This window comes from Amblyraja radiata, chromosome 19 (assembly GCF_010909765.2).
Source record: "Amblyraja radiata isolate CabotCenter1 chromosome 19, sAmbRad1.1.pri, whole genome shotgun sequence".
NCBI lineage: Eukaryota > Metazoa > Chordata > Chondrichthyes > Rajiformes > Rajidae > Amblyraja > Amblyraja radiata.
This window is the reverse complement of record NC_045974.1, coordinates 42625186-42644059: the sequence shown is the minus strand read 5'-3', so window position 1 is coordinate 42644059 and position 18874 is coordinate 42625186. Positions and strand designations below refer to the sequence as shown.

The 18874-nt window shown below is 45.2% G+C and overlaps 1 protein-coding gene across 3 annotated transcripts in view; it reads right to left on the bottom strand.

Moving 5' to 3' along the window:
- Positions 1 to 7962: 7962 nt before the first annotated feature.
- Positions 7963 to 18874, bottom strand: part of tfec (transcription factor EC) — a 97183-nt gene continuing 86271 nt past the window's right edge. For all 3 annotated transcript variants that reach the window (XM_033038328.1, XM_033038329.1, XM_033038330.1), the window contains one exon: positions 7963 to 11117. In XM_033038328.1, coding sequence (XP_032894219.1) covers positions 10746 to 11117 — 372 coding nt within the window. In that variant the 3' untranslated portion in view covers positions 7963 to 10745. The remainder of the gene's footprint in view (positions 11118 to 18874) is intronic.

The following is an 18874-nucleotide window of genomic DNA, read 5'->3' as shown; positions in this document are numbered from 1 at the left end:
CACAGTTGAGTAGACATGTGTTCAGTGTTATTCAGAGCTCAGAGAGACATGACCCTCTGGCTTCCTCCATCTTACAGAGACTGAGTGAGGCACACCACTTCCTGGTTTTACAGCCCACCCCCCCCACCCCCCTCCCTCCAGCAGGGGCAGCAGAGAGAATGGCAATTTTTAAAAAACATTAATATCTCTCTGATTTCTCATCGATGGGAAAAATCCTCTGGTCCGGGAAGGCGGAGGGGGGCCCTGGGCGAGGTGGGCAAAAATGACAGCCATAGGTGGCGGCGTTCTCTTGGAAATTGCAGCACAGTGAGCCCAAAGCGGTCAAGAGTAGACTTTTAGTAATATACTAGACCAAGTACAGACCCGTTGGGTCTGTTTCCCCAACGCACATTTGCGGGGGTGGGGGGGCGAGCTGTGGCATCACACTCACACTAACCACCCCCCAAACAGTGGATGAATGGGGAAGGAGGGGGAGAGGGACAGGGGTAGAAGCGGGGGGAGAGATGGAGGGGGGTGGGGGAAGTAGGGGGAGAGAGGGTTGGGGGCGGGGTGGGGGAGAGGGACGTGGGGGAAGGGGAGAGAGGGAGGAGGGGGTGTAGGGACGGGAAGGAGGAGGGAGATGGGGAAGAGTGTGGAGGGAGGGGGAGAGTGGTAGGGGGGCGGGGGAAGAGTGGGATGGGAGGGGCAGAGGGGTGGGGGAGAGAGGGGAAAGAGTGGGGAGGGAGAGTGGGAGGGGGAGGGGGGCGGAGAGAAGTTGAAGGGTGGGGAGGGAGGGAGGGAGGGAGGGAGGGAGAGAGGGGTAGCAGGAGTGCTGGAAGAGGGACAGGGGGAGTGGTGGAAGAGGGACAGAGGGGTAGAGGAAGGGGTGGGGGAGAGAGGGAAGGGAGAGGGAGAGAGAGGTGCGGGGGATGGAGAGGGGTGGGTTAAGGGGGAGAGAAGTGGTAGAGTGGGGAGGGAGGGTAGGGGGAGTGGTGGAAGAGGGACAGGGGGGTAGGATGAAGGGGTAAAGGGGAGTTGTGCAAGAGAGAGGGGAAGGAGGTGGGGGGGAGATGGGGGTGGGTGGGGAGGAGGGAGAGGGGTGGGAGGGAAGGAGGGAGAGGGGTGAGGAGAGAGGGAGATGGAGAGGGGGCAGAGAGGGGGGAAGGGGAGGATGTGAGTGGGATGAGGGAGGGGGAGAGGGGGGTGGGGGGAGAGGGAGGAGGGAGGGGAAGGAGGAGTGAGAAGGGGAAGAGGAGAGAGGGGGAAGAGTGTGGAGGGAGGGGGAGAGTGGTAGGGGGTGGGGGAAGAGTGGGATGGGAGGGGGAGAGAGGGGAAATAGTGGTGGGGGAGAGGGGAGGGTAAGAGTGCGGAAGAGGGGCAGAGGGGTAGGGGGCGTGGTTGAAGAGGCAGAGATGGGTAGGGGGGAAAGGTGGGGGGAGAGAGGGGTGGGGGAGGGGGAGGGGAGGGAGGGGAGGATGGAAAGGGGGAAGAGTGTGGAGGGAGGGGGAAGGGAGGGGGGGATAGAGAGGGGTGGGGAGATGGGTGGGGGGTGGGGGGCGATAAGTGGATGCATGGGGAGGGAGGGGGAGAGGTGTAGGGGGAGTGGTGGAAGTGGGAGTGAGGGAGGGGGAGAGGGGTAGAGGGAGTGGTGGAAGAGGGACAGAGGGGTAGGGGAAGGGATGGGGGAGAGAGGGGAGCGAGGGGGAAGGAGGGGGGGAAGAGAGGGGTGGGGTAAGGAGGAGAGAAGGGGAAGAGTGGGGAGGGAGGCGGAGAGGGGTAGGGGTAGTGGAAGAGGGACAGGGGTAGACGCGGGGGGAGAGATGGAGGGGGGTGGGGGGAGAGAGGGATGGGGGTGGGGGAAGGAGGGGGAGAGAGGGGTGGGGGCGGGGTGGGGGAGGGGGAGAGAGGCGTGGGGAAGGGGAGAGAGGGAGGAGGAGGGAGGAGGGGGTGTAGGGACGGGAAGGAGGAGGGAGATGGGGAAGAGTGTGGAGGGAGGGGGATTGTGGTAGGGGGGCGGGGGAAGAGTGGGATGGGAGGGGGAGAGGGGTGGGGGAGAGAGGGGAAAGAGTGGGGAGGGAGAGTGGGAGGGGGAGGGGGGGGAGAGGGGTAGCAGGAGTGCTGAAAGAGGGGCAGGGGGAGTGGTGGAAGAGGGACAAAGGGGTAGGGGAAGGGGTGGGGGAGAGAGGTGAGTGAGGGGGAAGGGAGGGGGGGAGAGAGGGGTGGCGTAAGGTGGAGAGAAGGGGTAGAGTGGAGAGGGAGGGGTAGAGGGGTAGGGGGGTGGTGGATGAGGGACAGGGGTAGGGGGCGGGAGGAGAGATGGAGCGGGGTGGGGGGGAGAGCGTGAAGGGGCGTGGGGGAGAGAGGGATGGGGGTGGGTTGGGGGAGGGGGAGAGAGGGGTGGGGGAAGGGGAGAGAAGGAGAAGGAGGGAGGAGGGGGAGTAGGGACGGGAAGGAGGAGGGAGATGGGGAGGAGTGTGGAGGGAGGAGGAGAGTGGTAGGGGGGCGGGGGAAGAGTGGGATGGGAGGGGGAGGGGTGGGGGAGAGGCGGGGAATGAGCTGGGAGGGAGAGGAGTGGAGGGGGAGAGTGGTGAAGCGGGACAGGGGGGTATGGAAGAGCAGAAGAGGAGAGGGAAGGGGGTGGGGAGAGGATGAGAGGGATGGGGGTGGGAGGAGGAGGCGGAGGAGGAGGGGGCAGGAGAGGAGAGGGGTGAGGAGAGCGGAGATGGAGAGTGGGAAGAGAGAGGGCACCATGGGGGGATGGGGAGAGAGGGATGGGAGGGAAGAGAGGCTAGGTTGTGGGTGAGGGGAGGTGAGGGAGGAGGGAGAAGGGGTAGGGGAGGGCGGGGGAAGAGTCGTGGAGGGAGGGAGATGTTTTTTAGAGAGGGGTGGGGCGAGGAGAGTTGGGAAGGGGGCGAGAGGGAAGGGAGGGCGTGCGTGGTGCAAGAGAGATGGGGTTGGGAGGAGAGTGAGGGGGAGGAGAGGGAGAGGGGTGAGGAGAGGGAGATAGGAGAAGGGGGAGGAGAGTGATGGCGAGGGGGAGATACGTTGTAGGGGAGGGGGGGAGGAATGGGGTAGGGGAGGGAGGGGTAATAGTGTGGAGGGATGGGGAGAGGGGTGGGAGGAGAGGGGAAATAGTGGGGAGGGAGAGTGGAAGGGGGAGGGGTAGGGACAGTCCATCTGTTTCCCATTCCCTATCACCCCCAATCCTCTTTCTCTATTCCCGCACACGTGATGACGTGCTTCGACACAGGCTGCGGGGGGGGGGGGGGGGGGGGGCTGGGGCTGGTGCAAAGGCATATGTAAATGGATCCATTCCGATTGGACATCTGTGAGCATTGGGCATTGTGACATCACACGATGGAACGTTCACCAGGGGCTGGATTTAATCAGGAGCGGATACTTGGAATGAAAAGTGAAATCTCTACCGAAATGGAAAAAATCTCGGCGATTCTGCGTCTGGTGTCGGCGTAGCAACGAATTAAAGGGAGGGAGGGATGGATGGAGGGAGGGAGGGAGGGAGGGAGGGAGGGAGGGAGGGAGGGAGGGAGGGAGGGAGGGAGGGAGGGATGGATGGATGGATGGATGGATGGATGGATGGATGGATGGATGGATGGATGGATGGATGGATGGATAGATATCAGTTCTACCACAAAGTTTCCTTCCAAGTCACCCCGCATCTTGACTTCGACAAAATATTGCTATGCCTTTATTATGTTGGGGGGGGGGGGGTTGAGCATCTTCAAAACTCCTGGTGAGCAGCTTTAAGGAAATGTGTTTGCTATTCAAACTGCAGTATTGTTAGGTGGCTGTTGAACATCGCCTTCTCAAGTTGACCTGATGGACATGGACAATGAACACGAGCCTTGCTAGCAATGGCCAGATAATAAGAATTAATTTTGAAGTGATGCATCATATGATTTTTGTTCCATCTCCTGCTATCAGTCCAACAATGTAAGAAGCCTTCTAGTATAAACCAAGCCAAACTTACATTTTGAAACATTGTTCTAACAGTCTTATCCTATACCCTGTGCCAGATTTAGATGAAGAGAGGCCCTAGGCTATTCCACTTGTGAGGCCCCTCTCAATCGCCCACCCCCATTAAGCTCGCTCTCTGTCACCCCCTCTCTCTCCCTTTCTCTCTCTCCACCCTCTCTCTCTCTCTCTCAATCTCCCCACTCCTCTCTCTCTTCTCTCTCCTCTATCTCTCTCCCCCCCCACTCCCCCCCCCCCCCCCCCCCCCCCCCCCCCCCCCCCACTTCTCTCCACTCCCCCTCTCTCTCCCTCTCTACCACAGCAAAGGATGGAGTAACTCAACGGGTCAGGAAGCATCTCTAGAGAAAAGCAGTAGGTCGAGATCCTTCTTCAGACGAGCAAAGGATGCTTTGTTGGTGTTTTCACCTTACCCACCATAATAAACAGTAACAACAACATAATTTACAGTCCAACTCAAGATTTCGACATCAATATCAATTGGATCTGTTGGGGATTATTCAAGGTCTAAAAGATTACGTGGAATTGGCAGGCACTAATTCAAATCAAGAACCAGTCTTCAGTATATCTGCATTGTCTACATTGAAAGCTGTAATCAATTTTAAATGAAAATGACAGCTTTGTAAACAAACAGACTGTCCACTAAGACCCGCTGAGTTTCCCCAGCAATTTTGTGTACTGTCCACTAAGACAATTGGATTTGCGTAGGAAGGAACTGCAGATGCTGGTTTAATCCGAAGATAGACACAAAATGCTGGAGTCCAACTCAGCGGGTCAGACAGCATCTCTGGAGAAAAGGAATGGGTGACCTTTTGGGTCAAGACCATTCTTCAGACTTAGCTTGCCTCCACGCTATGCTGCTTCTTGGCATGGGCAAAATATCACCATTTGTTCATTATGTCAGGTTCGGCATTTTAGCAATTTGTGCAATCTCTTAGGTTATTTCATGCCATTATGATAGAAATGAAGGAGGATTACGGACCAGACTTGTTTGTCACTTGGTACATCAAGCATATTTGTCTCTTTATCAATAATTAGGGATTTGTGTACAGAAGAGTCACCCATCTCAATAATAATTTTGGATGTAGACACTCTGCAGATTGCTGATTTGCCAAAATAGACACAAAGTGCTGGAGTAAGTCAGAGGGTCAAGCAACATCTCTATAAAACGTTTATAAGGCGGCATTTTGGGTTGGGCCCCTTTTACAGACTGATTGTGATAGGGAGGGGAGAAAACTGGAAGAGAGGTGGGGTGGAAAAAATCCTGGCGAGTGATAGGTGGATACAGGGGAGGCAGGGTTTTTTTATTGACAGATGGTTGGACTAAGGCCAGAGACAAAACGACAAAGTGCAAGATAAGATAGACACAAAATACTGGAGTAACTCAGCGGGACAGGCAGCATCTCTGGAGAGAAGGAATGTGCAATGTTTCAGAAGGGTCTCGACCCGAAACTTCACCCATTCCATCTCTCCAAAGGCGCTGCCTCTCCCGCTGAGTAACCAGTATTTTGTGTCTACCTTCAATTTAAACCAGCATCTGCAGTTCCTTCTTACACAAGTGTGGGATAAGGATGGAAGAGGTGTGAAATATGAAACCAGAGGAAGGAATATATGTGGAGGAGGACTGGGACCAAGACAAAGGGAGAAATGGGTGTATATCCAGGTGAGGCACAGAGAAGACAGGGGGAAAAGAAGGGAGGGTTATATATAAAAAATTGGAGATTTCAATCTTCATACTGTTGGCTTGTAGGCTACCCAAGCAGAATAGGAGTTGTTGTTTCTCCAGTTTATGAGTAGCCTCACTCTGGCAAAGGAGTTGGCCCAGAACAGAAAGGTCAGAACAAGAATGGGAAGGGCAGTTAAAATAGTTATCAACCGGGAGATCCAGCAAGACGAGTACAAGTGTTTTGCAAAGCAAACGCCCAATCTACGCTTGGTCTCACCAATGTATAGGAGGCCACATTGGGAGTGCAGGATGCAACAGATGAGGTTAAAGAAGTGCTCGTGAACCTCCGTTTCGCCTGGAAGGAAAACTGGAATCCCTGGATGGATGTAAAGGGCGGAGGTATAGGGACATCGAGTTACATCTCCTGCAGTTGCAGGGAAAAGTACCTGCGGAAGGGGTGGGAAGGGATGAATGGACCATTGAGTTGCAGAGTGGGCAGTCTATGGAAAGCAAAGAGGATGTGACGATGTGAATGATGTTGGATCACATTGAAGGTGACACAAATGTTGAAGAATGATGTGTTAGATGTAGAGATTGGTGGGGCTAGGACCAGAATAAGTCTATCCTTGTACCATTTGGGGGAGGGGGGGGGTAAAAACTGATTTACAGGACACAGAAGGCACAGGTGGACAATCCACTTAAACAGTATGGGTGGGAAACCATGTGTATTAAAGAAAGAGGACATCTCTGAAGGAATGGGATGGAAAGCCTTATTTTGCGAGCAGATGCAGCAGAGACAGAGAAAGTGAGAGTAGGAGATGACATCTTTGCAAGAGACAGGATGGAAGTCAGTGAGTTTATAGTGGATGTCAATTCATAGTCTCATACCTGTGATGGAGACAAAGAAATCAAGAAAATTGAGAGAAATTTCAGAGAAATTTGGGCATGTGGGTTATCTGTTCTCAGAAGCTTTTAAACCATCAATTTGGATCACTTCACTTCCGAGAAAATTGGCTCAGATGACCAACTGTTCCCAAGTGAATCACCAAGTACTAAGCAATTTCAAGCAGCCCACTCAGACCTTTCAATTAGCTGAATTTCCAGAAATTTGTTGTTGGCACTAAATTAGAATTACATTTTGCCATCCATTGTCTCAAGAGCTAGATAATTATGAAATATTTTTCTCAATTTGTAGTTGTATTTGATCCCTGCGCACTTGAATAATAATCCTAAATGATACATAATTTACACAGTGGCATCTCAAGTATTTTCTTTGTGGCATCATTCACAGGTAGGTCCATTCATAGTTATTTCATTAATGGTGGCCTGATAAAAATTAATAGCCATCAACATATTCCCTGCAAACAAAATATTAATTTATTGTTCATGTCCATGAACCCCTACTCAAAAATCATATCTTTACTCCGTTTTGCTGACTTCCTTTTCCACTCCTTTGAGTACATTGGTTACCATTTCACTGGGCTTGTCAGGATGCATAGTTGCATTTGCCCCTTTCAAAATTATAATATTCCATCTTGTATTATTGTTCCACAGCAACAAACACTTTGAGATCTATAGCGTCTCCTCCAACTTAGAAGTGACTCAATTTGATTATTTTGTTTGAAAACATGCATGTGACTTACTTAAAATGAAATTGGGAAAATTAAGCTGTTATCTTGGGTTTAAATATAATCAAGTTTTGAATCATTTGGAAATTCAGAAGCCCATTGAGTTATCACCAATCCTAATAAATGCATGTGGCAGATGCTGTTTTTGGTTGTATATTGTTAATCCTTCCTGAATATCTTACTTGCTCTTTCTTGTATCCACATTTCAATAGTGGATGGAATAAATTCTCCCACATCATATGTACATTTTACTTGACTCCAAATAAAATAAAGACTTCAAAGTATTTCTTACTTGCGTCTCTACAAATGTCCTCGCAACTCAAAGAAACGGCCTTCTGTTTTATCTTCCGATGCCCACAAATAGAACAGGATCAAAAGAGTGTTGCAATACTATGATCAAGAAACTGCTCATTGATTAACTTGCAGGCATTACACAAGCCTTTGAGAAGCAAAGTTATTTAAAACAATCAATAAATAATCTCTTAAAAGGGAAATCAGTAAGTTATATTTAGGATCTTTCAGATAGTATTAGGAAGCTAAAAATGCCATAATTCTGCTTTCCTTTTTAAATAACATTGGTGTTTGTATTACTGTCTGCAGTAAGAACAAATCAAATGAGAACTAGTGCTATTTCTATTTTGGGAAAACATCATATGACAGTAGTCTGAATACTGCAAGCAAAAAAAAAGTGGATCACAAGTTTGATGCTATTTTTGAGGAATTTACTAGCTTCAGGAATAGTTCAGACAGTGGTCACATATAAACAAACTGTACATGATTTTTCACACAAAAATTCTGTTACAAATCTCTTCACAAAAGATTAATATGTACAAATCTTACAAAATGTTATTTCATACAAAATTCGAAATACAATAACAGTACATTTCTGAAAATAGTTTGTAGTCTTGGATATAGGCTTACAAGTCAAAAATATTCATGATTGTCAATGCTTAAGACCCAAAACCCTTCCACAACATTACACATTACACAGCCTTACACATTAAAAAACGGTCAAAATCTTCATCTCTTCCTTCATTTTCAAAACTGGTCAACTGATCTGTATATTGTAACAATTGTAACCCCATTTATACAGAAAGGAATGATGACAAATATTCTCTCCCATTGAAAATTAAATTTAATTGGAAAAATATGTAAAATAACATTGTTAATGACAGCAAAATGAATCATGAAATCAACTTTTTCCAAACCTTACTGTAAATGTTAATGATTCATACACAATCAATGCTCATTACTTTTAAAAATGTCTGGATATTTGAAGGATGTCCTTCCAAAACAAGGGATGTAAAGCATTGGCTCTGAAAAAGATATCAGCAATTTTGGACCAGAATAAAAAGTAGAAATGTTTTCATTCATATTGTTATGAATGGTTGGAATTTTCCACAGACTGTGAATGTTGAGTATATTCAAGACTGAGAATAATGGATTATACACCAAGAAAAATTAACGAATATCAGGGGGTGGGGAATGATACAAGAACATGGAATCAGCCGTCATAGACAACAAAGAGCAAGGTTCAAGGGATAAGATGCAAAGAGCCAAAAGACATACTGCTGCTTACAATTCCCATGTTATGATTTAATCTATAATGCAAGTGATCAAAAATGGTGTCACACAAGTTCCCCCACCCACCTCACCCCACCATTATATCCCATTAATTTGCGACAAGTTGCAGACTACAAAATATAGCATTCCAGCAGATCCAAAGCCTTATTCAGCAGCGGGAACAAGACCATCAGCAGCAATTAAGAGTTAATTCAAATTTAGTTAACCACATTCTAATCTGCATCAAGTCCTGCTTACCACCGCCTCTTCCATTTTTGCTAGCCAAATGTAGTTCTAAGTCATCAGTCCATTTAAAATCCCCTTTCCTGTCTAAGTCCCTTCAAAATCTCACTACGCCCCATGTTTATAATTTCATCCAGCCTCAAGACACATTTTGACGTTTAACATTTCTCCATATCTGGCTTTCTTCTGTTTTTACACATATTGTCAGCAGGGACTTCAGCTTTGAAATATCCCCTTTCCTTCGTTTCTCTGTTTGCTTCCTCTTAAAACTCTTCTTAGAACTCATCTCCATCTGACCACATCATTCTCAATATCTTGTAGCACAGTGCCTTATTTTTAGGATTCCCTTGCTCATAAAGAAAGATGGAGGCAAATGTTTGAAGGGCTTCTGTTTTACCTCTATATTTTTAATGCAACAATGTTATGACACTCGTATTCCATTAACAAATGGATCCATTATGGAGAGAACAGTTCTATCATCTGATTAATGTACATTTGTGTGAAGAAAATGCCTTGCATTGAGATGTTGAAATAGCATATAAAAATAATGGTCAACTCCAATATGTAGAAATTAAATTTGACAACCTATTTACCTTTTTAATACAAAAATGGGAAGTAACACACTGATACACTTCTACTTAATATAAACATAATTAAAGGTATTTTTCTTCAATTGATTTGTTCCACTATTTCTTTGTCCCACTTCCTATCCAACTTAAGAAAAACCTGACGTATATTTCTATTTTTTGCATTAGCTTAATGCATTACAATTCTCACAAACTAATGTACATACTAATTATACTCTAAACATTGGTGTTTGTGTGTGCACAATACAACTAATTCACCATAGCTGTGGATTAATTACCATAAGAATGTGGTTATTTTTGACTCAACTGGGTATTTCTCAAATTTAAAAAAAATCTCCCTTTTGCTCAATTTCCGTTTTTAAATAACAAAAAAATGGGAAGCAGTTCACTGTTCTGCTCCACATCCCATTAAGCAAGATTTGACAAACCTAAAAAAAAAATTCCTCAAAGCACATGCTTACAGTTTGACCAAGGAGAAAAACATTTCTGACTTAAAATTCTTAGCAGACACATTCAATAAAGTTTTTTTCTGAAATACATTTTTGTCAGATCCTTCAATAAACCACGTTGCATCTGCAATCATTCCATTGGGACAGGCCAACTACATATCTAGTTTTGTGTGTATTTGTCAGACTTAGTTTGACAGATTTTGGTGCTACCTCCAATTATTTCCAGCCACGGTAATCTTCACCCTTCCACAAAATTACATTTTTAAATTAACAGGCAAATAAAATTCTCCCACCTAGTGCTCAGTAAATGAATCAATTGGCCCTTTGAGAATAAAATAAGGAAGAGTTGGAAGATTTACATTCCATGTTAATTCTTCATACAAAATGTTATATCGCTTCTGAAAATACACAATTTTAACTTGGCTATTTGTGAACTCCAGCTTTTCTCATGAAGGATTAGCAGCACCAGAGTAAAATGAACATGGATGAGGAAGGAGTTCTGACCCTATACAGTGAAGATTTGGAATACCAATGTGCAAATGGCTCGCAGGAAATCAGTAGTTAAGCAAATCGACTGTGTTTTAATCATTTTTCTTGAGAAATAGAACAATCTCAGTCCTTTATTGGATCACTGCATCGATCATAATTCATCATCATCCGAGCTGAAGCTGCTTCTCCTACTACTACCTTTAGATGCACTGGGTGATGTCGCAGACATATGATTTGAGCCCACGGAGATGGTGTTGTCCATTAGTGTTTCATCAAGCCGATTCTCTTGTTTTAAAGATGCACTGAAGGACAAGTCTGTGAAATGAGATAAAGGATCCAAATAGTTATAGGACCCTTCATTGAGTTCACTCAACATCTGAGGCAATGTTGCTTGCTGCAGATAATCAGAACCATTTCCCCCTTGGTGGGATTCATGCTTGACGAGGTGGGCAGCCAGCTCCATAGGACTAAGACCTGAAGACATGGTGGGCAGACCATGAGCTCTAGCCTGCATTTCCAGCTCCTGAAATTTTAACAAGAAATTCTGTTGGATCAAGTTTACAAAAAAATACACCACAATCCATGTTTAAATAAACAAGGAATTTTATTTGTCCTAGTTAATATAAGAAGACATCATCTAATATTTGATCATCCTGATAACATGGGCAAGATTGCATTAGTACAAGCACCTTTTTAGTTAGTTTGTTGGGCTGAAGGTGTGGGACAGGAACAAATTTCAACCCCCTTTCTGAAATCTCCTAAAAAAGACAAATCCATGGACAGTTCTGGGCGTTTATATCAGCAGCGTAGTGGCACAGTGGTAGAGTTGCTGCATTAGAGTGCCAGAGACCCTGGTTTGATCCTGATTATGGGTGCTGTCTGTATAGAGTTTTTACGTTCCCACCGTGACCCGTGTGCGTTTTCTCTGGGATCTCCGGTTTCCTCCCACAATCCAAATACATACAGGTTTGTAGGCTAATTGACTTGGTATAAATGTAAATTGTCCGTAGAGTGTGTAGGGTGGTATTAATGTGCGAGGATTGTGATCAGCGCTAACTCAGAGGGCTGAAAGGCCTGTTTCCATGCTGAACTAAACTTCTCTTTTACATAAAACTAATTGCAATTTCAAAGGTGGCGAGGGAGAACCAAAATATAATTCCAGCTCCAGAAAACTGTTGATTTGAATCGGAGTCCAAAACACGCCTCATACTTCATGCCAACCATCAGCGCCCAATTACACTAATCCCATTTTATTTTCCCCACAATTCCACCAACTTCTCCCAGATTCTACCACTCACTGTGGTTTACAGCATCCAATTTATCTACCGACCCACAAGTCTGTGATGTGGGAGGAAACCACTGCAGGTGCTGAGAATGCTCAGAAGGTCAGTCAGCATCCATGGAGGGAGAACATCATCAATATCAGAAGTCTCTAAAGGTTTTCATCAATTCTAACAGGAGGGTCAATCTGAAATATCATCAACCTCACTACAATTGCCAGCTGTTCTGCTGATTATTGTCAGCTTTTACTTCATTTGTCCAACTTTAGATATATTAGAAATAATTTAACTATTGATTCAGCCAAACTATACTTTAATGCAATGATTGTGCCATACATGACCTACTGTATAACAACTTGGTCACTGGCATGTAAGTCCACACTAAAGCCTGTTGAAATTGCTTATAAACAAGCCCTAAAAACTCTTGACAAAAAGCCCAGAATGTACCATCACTGTAGCATCCTGAAGAAATTTGATCTGCTGAGCTGGGAAAACGTAATAAAATATTTGGACTCGATTTTGGTTTACAAAATCTTCCGTGGACTAGCCCCACCTCCGTTAAAGGACTTCATAAAGAAAAACACAAAAGTCCCGTTTAGGAAAAGTGTCTTTGGGCAGTCAGTATTTTCATATCGAGCGTCGCAGACCTGGAACGCGATACCATGCGTCATACGGGATCTGCCAACCCTTACCTCATTTACCAAACATCTAAAAACATGGTTACTGCAAAATCAAAATTGCAATCATAATCTACCTTAAAATTATCCTATGGCACTCTTTTATTGCTACTTTTTTACTTTATTGTTAGTTTTGTTTTTGTTTTTGTCTTTTGTTTTTTACCTTGTTTGGGATGTGTTTACCTTGTGTTGGGACTAAAGATGGAAATCAGCTACTGGCTACAATCTTGCATATTACATGCAAAGGTTTATTAATATGCACTGTCCCTAATAAAATCAATTCAATTCAATTCAATTCAATGTTTCAGATTTCCAGCATCAGCAGTTTTGTGCTTCAATGTGGAAGACAAGGCCAATTCTAAGAAATGTTTTCAGACATTAGGACTGAAGACTTACAGTTGGTTCAAAAGGAAGTGGGTTTTAATCACATCCTATAGGAGGCAAGAACAGTGGAGAAGGAACAGAGTTCAGGGAGGAGACAACTTGGAGGCTGGTGGTCAAACAATGGCTGCTCAATGGTGGAGCAACCAAATTCAGGAATGTACAAGACCTCAGAACCTGGAGTTCCAAATGATCACCTTCATGTTTAGGATTCCTCAGATGATCACAACACCATGACAGAATTCAAAACTTACAACACCATGTCTCACACTTCCAATGTTTTTTCTCTATTCCATCATTTCAGACATCTCCAAGCAGCCATCTTCATCACCCATTTTCTATCACCCACATATCATAAGGTCATAAGGTCATAAGTGACAGGAGCAGAATTAGGCCATTCGGCCCATTAAGTCTACTCTGCCGTTCGGTCATGGCTGATCCATCTTCACCTCTCAACCCCATTCTCCTGCCTTCTCCTCATAACCTCTGACATCTGTATTAATCAAGAATCTATCTATCTCTGCCTTAAAAATATCCATTGATGGCCTCCACAGCCTTCTATGGCGAAGGATTCCACAGATTCCCCACCCTCCGACTAAAGAAATTTCTCCTCAAATAACATCATTTAATTCTGAGGCTACGACCTCTAGCCCTTGACTCTCCCACTAGTGGAAACATCCTCTCCACATCCACACTATCCAAGCCTTTCACTAACATCATTCAGTTTCTGCTACCTAGCAAAGAACTTCTGTTCTCTCCAGCCCTCAGCCTTTCAATGAGACTTGGATTTATATCAGCATTTTCTGCAGCTATGATAAAAAAAGATCGCAGGTTAGAAATGTTATCTGATTTTCTCTCCACAAATGCTGCCTGATCGGAAGAGCATTACCAGCATAGAATCATGGAGTTAGATAGCACATAAACAGGCCCTTTGGCCCAAGTCATCCATGCCAATGTCAATGTCCCATCCAAGCCCATTTCCCCACACCTGACCCATACCCATGTATACCTTCCCTATCCATTTGTCCGTCCAATTTTTTTTAAATGCTATCATTATATCTGCCCATCTACGACAGTTCAGCAACGGCACCTTCTGTATGAAAAAGTTGCCCTCAGGTTCCCATCAAATCTTGCCCCATCTCATCTTGAATCTGTGCCTTCTAGTTCTCGATTCCCCTACTCTGTGGAGAAAAGCTCTGCATTCTACTCCCCTCATGATTTTATACACCTGAATAAGGTCACCCCTCAGAGTCATGGGAGATTTCAACATGCAGGTAGACTGGGAAAACCAGGTTGGTACTGGACCACAAGAAAGGGAGTTTGTCGAAAGCCTCCGCGATGGGTTCTTAGTGCAGCTTGTAGTGGAGCCTACCAGGGAAAAGGCAATTCTGGATTTAGTGTTATGTAATGAACCGGATTTGATAAGGGAACTCAAGGTCAAGGAGCCATTAGGTGGTAGCGACTACAACATGAAAGTTTTAATCTGCAAACTGAGAGGGAGAAGATGAAATTGGATGTGTCGGTATTACAGCTGAACAAAGGGGACTATAGAGGCATGAGGGAGGAGCTGGCCAAAATTGACTGGAAAGGGATCCTAGCAGGAGTGATAGTGGAACAGCAATGGCAGAAATATCTGGGAATAATCCGGATGATGCAGGATCTTTTCATTCCAAAGAGGAAGAAATATTCTTGGAGGAAAAAGAGGCGACTGTGGCTGACAAGGGAAGTCAAGGACAGTATAAAACTAAAAGAGAAGGCATATAACATAGCAAAGATTATTGGGAAGCCAGAGGATTGGGAAGCTTTTAAACAACAGAAGGTAACTAAAAAGGCAATAAGGGAGAAAAAGATGAAATACGCAGGTAAGCTAGCCAATAATATGAGAGAGGATGGCAAGAGTTTCTTCAGTTATATAAAGAGTAAGAAAGAGGCAAGAGTGGATGTTGGATCACTGGAAAATGATGCAGGAAAAGGGATAATGGAGAATAAAGAAATGGCAGAGGAATTGAATAACTTTTTTACATCAGTCTTCACAGTGGAAGACACCAGCAACGTGCCTGCAATTCAAGAGAGTCAGGGGGTGGAAGTTAGTGGAGTGGCTGTTACTAGGGAGAAGGTGCTTGGGAAGCTGAAAGGGCTGAAGGTGGATAAGTCACCTGGACTAGATGGACTGCACCCTAGGGTTCTGAAAGAGGAGGGTTTAGAGATTGTGGAGGCATTGATAGTGATGTTTCAAGAATCACTAGAGACAGGAGAGAACCCAGATGATTGGAAAATTGCCAATATTATCCCGCTGCACAACAAGGGAGCAAAGGAGAATCGTCTGACTTCGGTGGTTGGTAAGCTTTTAGAGCCCATTATAAAGGATGAGGTTACGGAGTACTTCGAAGTTCACGATAAAATAGGCTGTAGTTAGCAAGGCTTTATGAAGTGGAGCTCTTGCTTGACAAATTTGCTGGGATTCTTTGAAGAAGTAAATAGCAGGACAGACAAAGGAGAGTCAGTAAATATTGTTTACTTAGATTTTCAGAAAGCCTTTGATAATGTGCCGCATGTGAGGCTGCTATGGAAGATGAGAGCCCACAGTATCAAAGGGCAGATACTAGCATGGATAGCAGGTTGGCTGGATGGCAGAAGGCAAAGAGTGGCAATAAAGGGGGCTTTCTCTGGTTGGCTGCCAGTGACTAGTGGAGTTTTGCAGGGGTCAGTGCTCTTCACGTTGTATATTAATGATTTGGACGAGGGGATTGAAGACTTTGTGGCCAAGTTTGCGGATGATACGAAAATAGGTGGAGGGGCCGGTAGTCTAGAGAAAGCAGGGTCTCTGCAGAAGGGCTTGGACAGGTTGGGAGAGTGGGCAGAGAAGTGGCAGATGGAATATAGTATAGCAAATGGTGGAATCATGCATTTTGGTAGTAAGAATAAACATAGAAACATAGAAAATAGGTGCAGGAGTAGGCCATTCGGCCATTCGAGCCTGCACCGCCATTCAATATGATCATGGCTGATCATCCAACTCAGTATCCTGTACCTGCTTTCTTTCCATACCCACTGATTCCTTTAGCCACAAGGGCCACATCTAACTCCCTCTTAAATATAGCCAATGAACTGGCCTCAACTACATTCTGTGGCAGAGAATTCCAGAGATTCACCACTCTCTGTGTAAAAAATGTTTTTCTCATCTCAGTCCTAAAAGATTTCCCCTTTATCCTTAAACTGTGACCCCTTGTTCTGGACTTCCCCAACATCGGGAACAATCTTCCTGCATCTAGCCTGTCCAACCCCTTAAGAATTTTGTAAGTTTCTATAAGATCTCCCCTCAATCTTCTAAATTCTAGCGAGTACAAGCCGAGTCTATCCAGGCTTTCTTCATATGAAAGTCCTGCCATCCCAGGAATCAGTCTGGTGAACCTTCTCTGTATTCCCTCTATGGAGATGCAGACTAATTTCTAAATGGGGGAGAATCCAGAAATCGGAGGTGCAAAGGCACTTTTGAGTGCTGGGTACAGGATTTCCAAGAGGTTAATCTGCAAGTCGAATCGGTATTAGAGAAGGGAAACGCAATGCTAGCATTTATATCAAGAGGGCTTGTATACAAAAAGAGGGATGTAATGCTGAGGCTCTATTAGGCGCTGGTCAGACTGCATTTGGAATATTGTGAGCAATTTTGCGCACCATATCTGAGGAAGATTGTGCTGGCTCTGGAGAGGGTCCAGAGGAAGTTTACAAGAATGATCCTAGGAATGAGCAGGTTATCCTATGATGAGCATTTGTCAGCACTGGGCCTGTACTCGCAGGAGTTTAGAAGAATGAGGGGGGACCTCATTGAAACATACAGAATAGTGAAAGGCTCGGATAGAGTGGATGTGGAGAGGATGTTTCCATTAGTGGGAGAGTCTAGGACTAGAGGTCATAGCCTCAGAATTAAAGGACGTTGATTTAGGAAGGAAATGTGGAGACATTTATTTAGTCAGAGGGTGGCAAATCTGTGGAATTCTGCCACAGAGGGCTATAGAGGACGTCAGTGGATACTTTTAAGGCAGAGATAGAAACATAGAAAATAGGTGCAGGAGTAGGCCATTCGGCCCTTCGAGCCTGCACCGCCATTCAATATGATCATGGCTGATCATCCAACTCAGTATCCCGTACCTGCCTTCTCTCCATACCCTCTGATCCCCTTAGCCACAAGGGCCACATCTAACTCCCTCTTAAATATAGCCAATGAACTGGCCTCGACTACCCTCTGTGGCAGAGAGTTCCAGAGATTCACCACTCTCTGTGTGAAAAAAGTTCTTATCTCGGTTTTAAAGGATTTCCCCCTTATCCTTAAGCTGTGACCCCTTGTCCTGGACTTCCCCAACATCGGGAGCAATCTTCCTGCATCTAGCCTGTCCAACCCCTTAAGAATTTTATAAGTTTCTATAAGATCCCCTCTCAATCTCCTAAATTCTAGAGAGTATAAACCAAGTCTATCCAGTCTTTCTTCATAAGAGAGTCCTGACATCCCAGGAATCAGTCTGGTGAACCTTCTCTGCACTCCCTCTAGGGCAATAATGTCCTTCCTCAGATTTTGAGACCAAAACTGTAGGCAATACTCCAGGTGTGGTCTTACCAAGACCCTGTACAACTGCAGTAGAACCTCCCTGCTCCTGTACTCAAATCCTTTTGCTATGAAAGCTAACATACCATTCGCTTTCTTCACTGCCTGCTGCACCTGCATGCCTACTTTCAATGACTGGTGTACCATGACACCCAGGTCTCGCTGCATCTCCCCTTTTCCTAGTCGGCCACCATTTAGATAATAGTCTGCTTTCCTGTTTTTGCCACCAAAATGAATAACCTCACATTTATCCACATTATATAGATAGAATTTTGATTAGTACGGGTGTCAGAGGTTATGGGGAGAAGGCAGGTGAATGGGTTAGGAGGGAGAGATAGATCAGCCATGATTGAATGGCGGAGTAGGCTTGATAGGCCGAATGGCCTAATTATACTCCTATCACTTATGACCTTATAACTAGAGAATGATCCTCAGCTACTATCTACCTCATTGTAGACACTCGGACTATCTTTAATCAGACTTTACTGGACTTTATCTTGCACTGAACATTACTCCCTTCATCATATAGCTGTAAACTGTCAACGGTTTGATTGTAATCATGCATAGTCTTTACACTGTCTGGTTAGCACGCAACCTCGGTACCTCGGTACCTCGTGAGAATTAACTAAACTAAAAGTTGGCCAGTCATGTTGGCAAGTCATGTTGCAGCAAAATACGGCTGGGCTACTTTGGAGTGTTGTGTGTAATACTGGTTGCCACTTTACAGAAAGAATATGGGGTCTCTGAAGAGGGCACAAAAGAAGTTGCCTTGATTAGACAGTATTATCTGTGAGGAGGAGGGACAAACATGGATTGGTTTTCCTCTGGAGCAGTCAAGGTCGAGGGGTGACCTGATAGAACCACATGAAATTAAGGGAGGCAGAGAAAGGGCAGAATCATTTTCTCAGGGTGGTAAGATCAAACACTAGAGGGCATAGCTTTATGGTCAGTGGGGAGCATTCAAAGCAGATGTGCAATGCAAGTGTTTTTGTTTTTGTTTTTACAGAGTGGTAGGTGCCTGGAATACACTGCCAGGTGAAATATATATGATAGGGGCATTTAGACAGACGCATGAACAGACAGGGGATGGAAGGATATAGACCACATCAGGCAGATGGGATTAGTTTAAAATTAACCTCATGGTTGGCACATATATTGTAGGCCTGGATAGGCCTGAGTGTGTGTTGCTACGCTGTATTGTTCTATGTTCAAGACAAGATCAAGAGATGTCCAATTGGAAAAAAAATTATTGCTAGCGCCTCTTTCCCTTTCCACAGATGCTGAGCGATGCGCGGAATGTTTACAGTATTCATCGAGTCAACTCGCATTGGACTTTATAGTG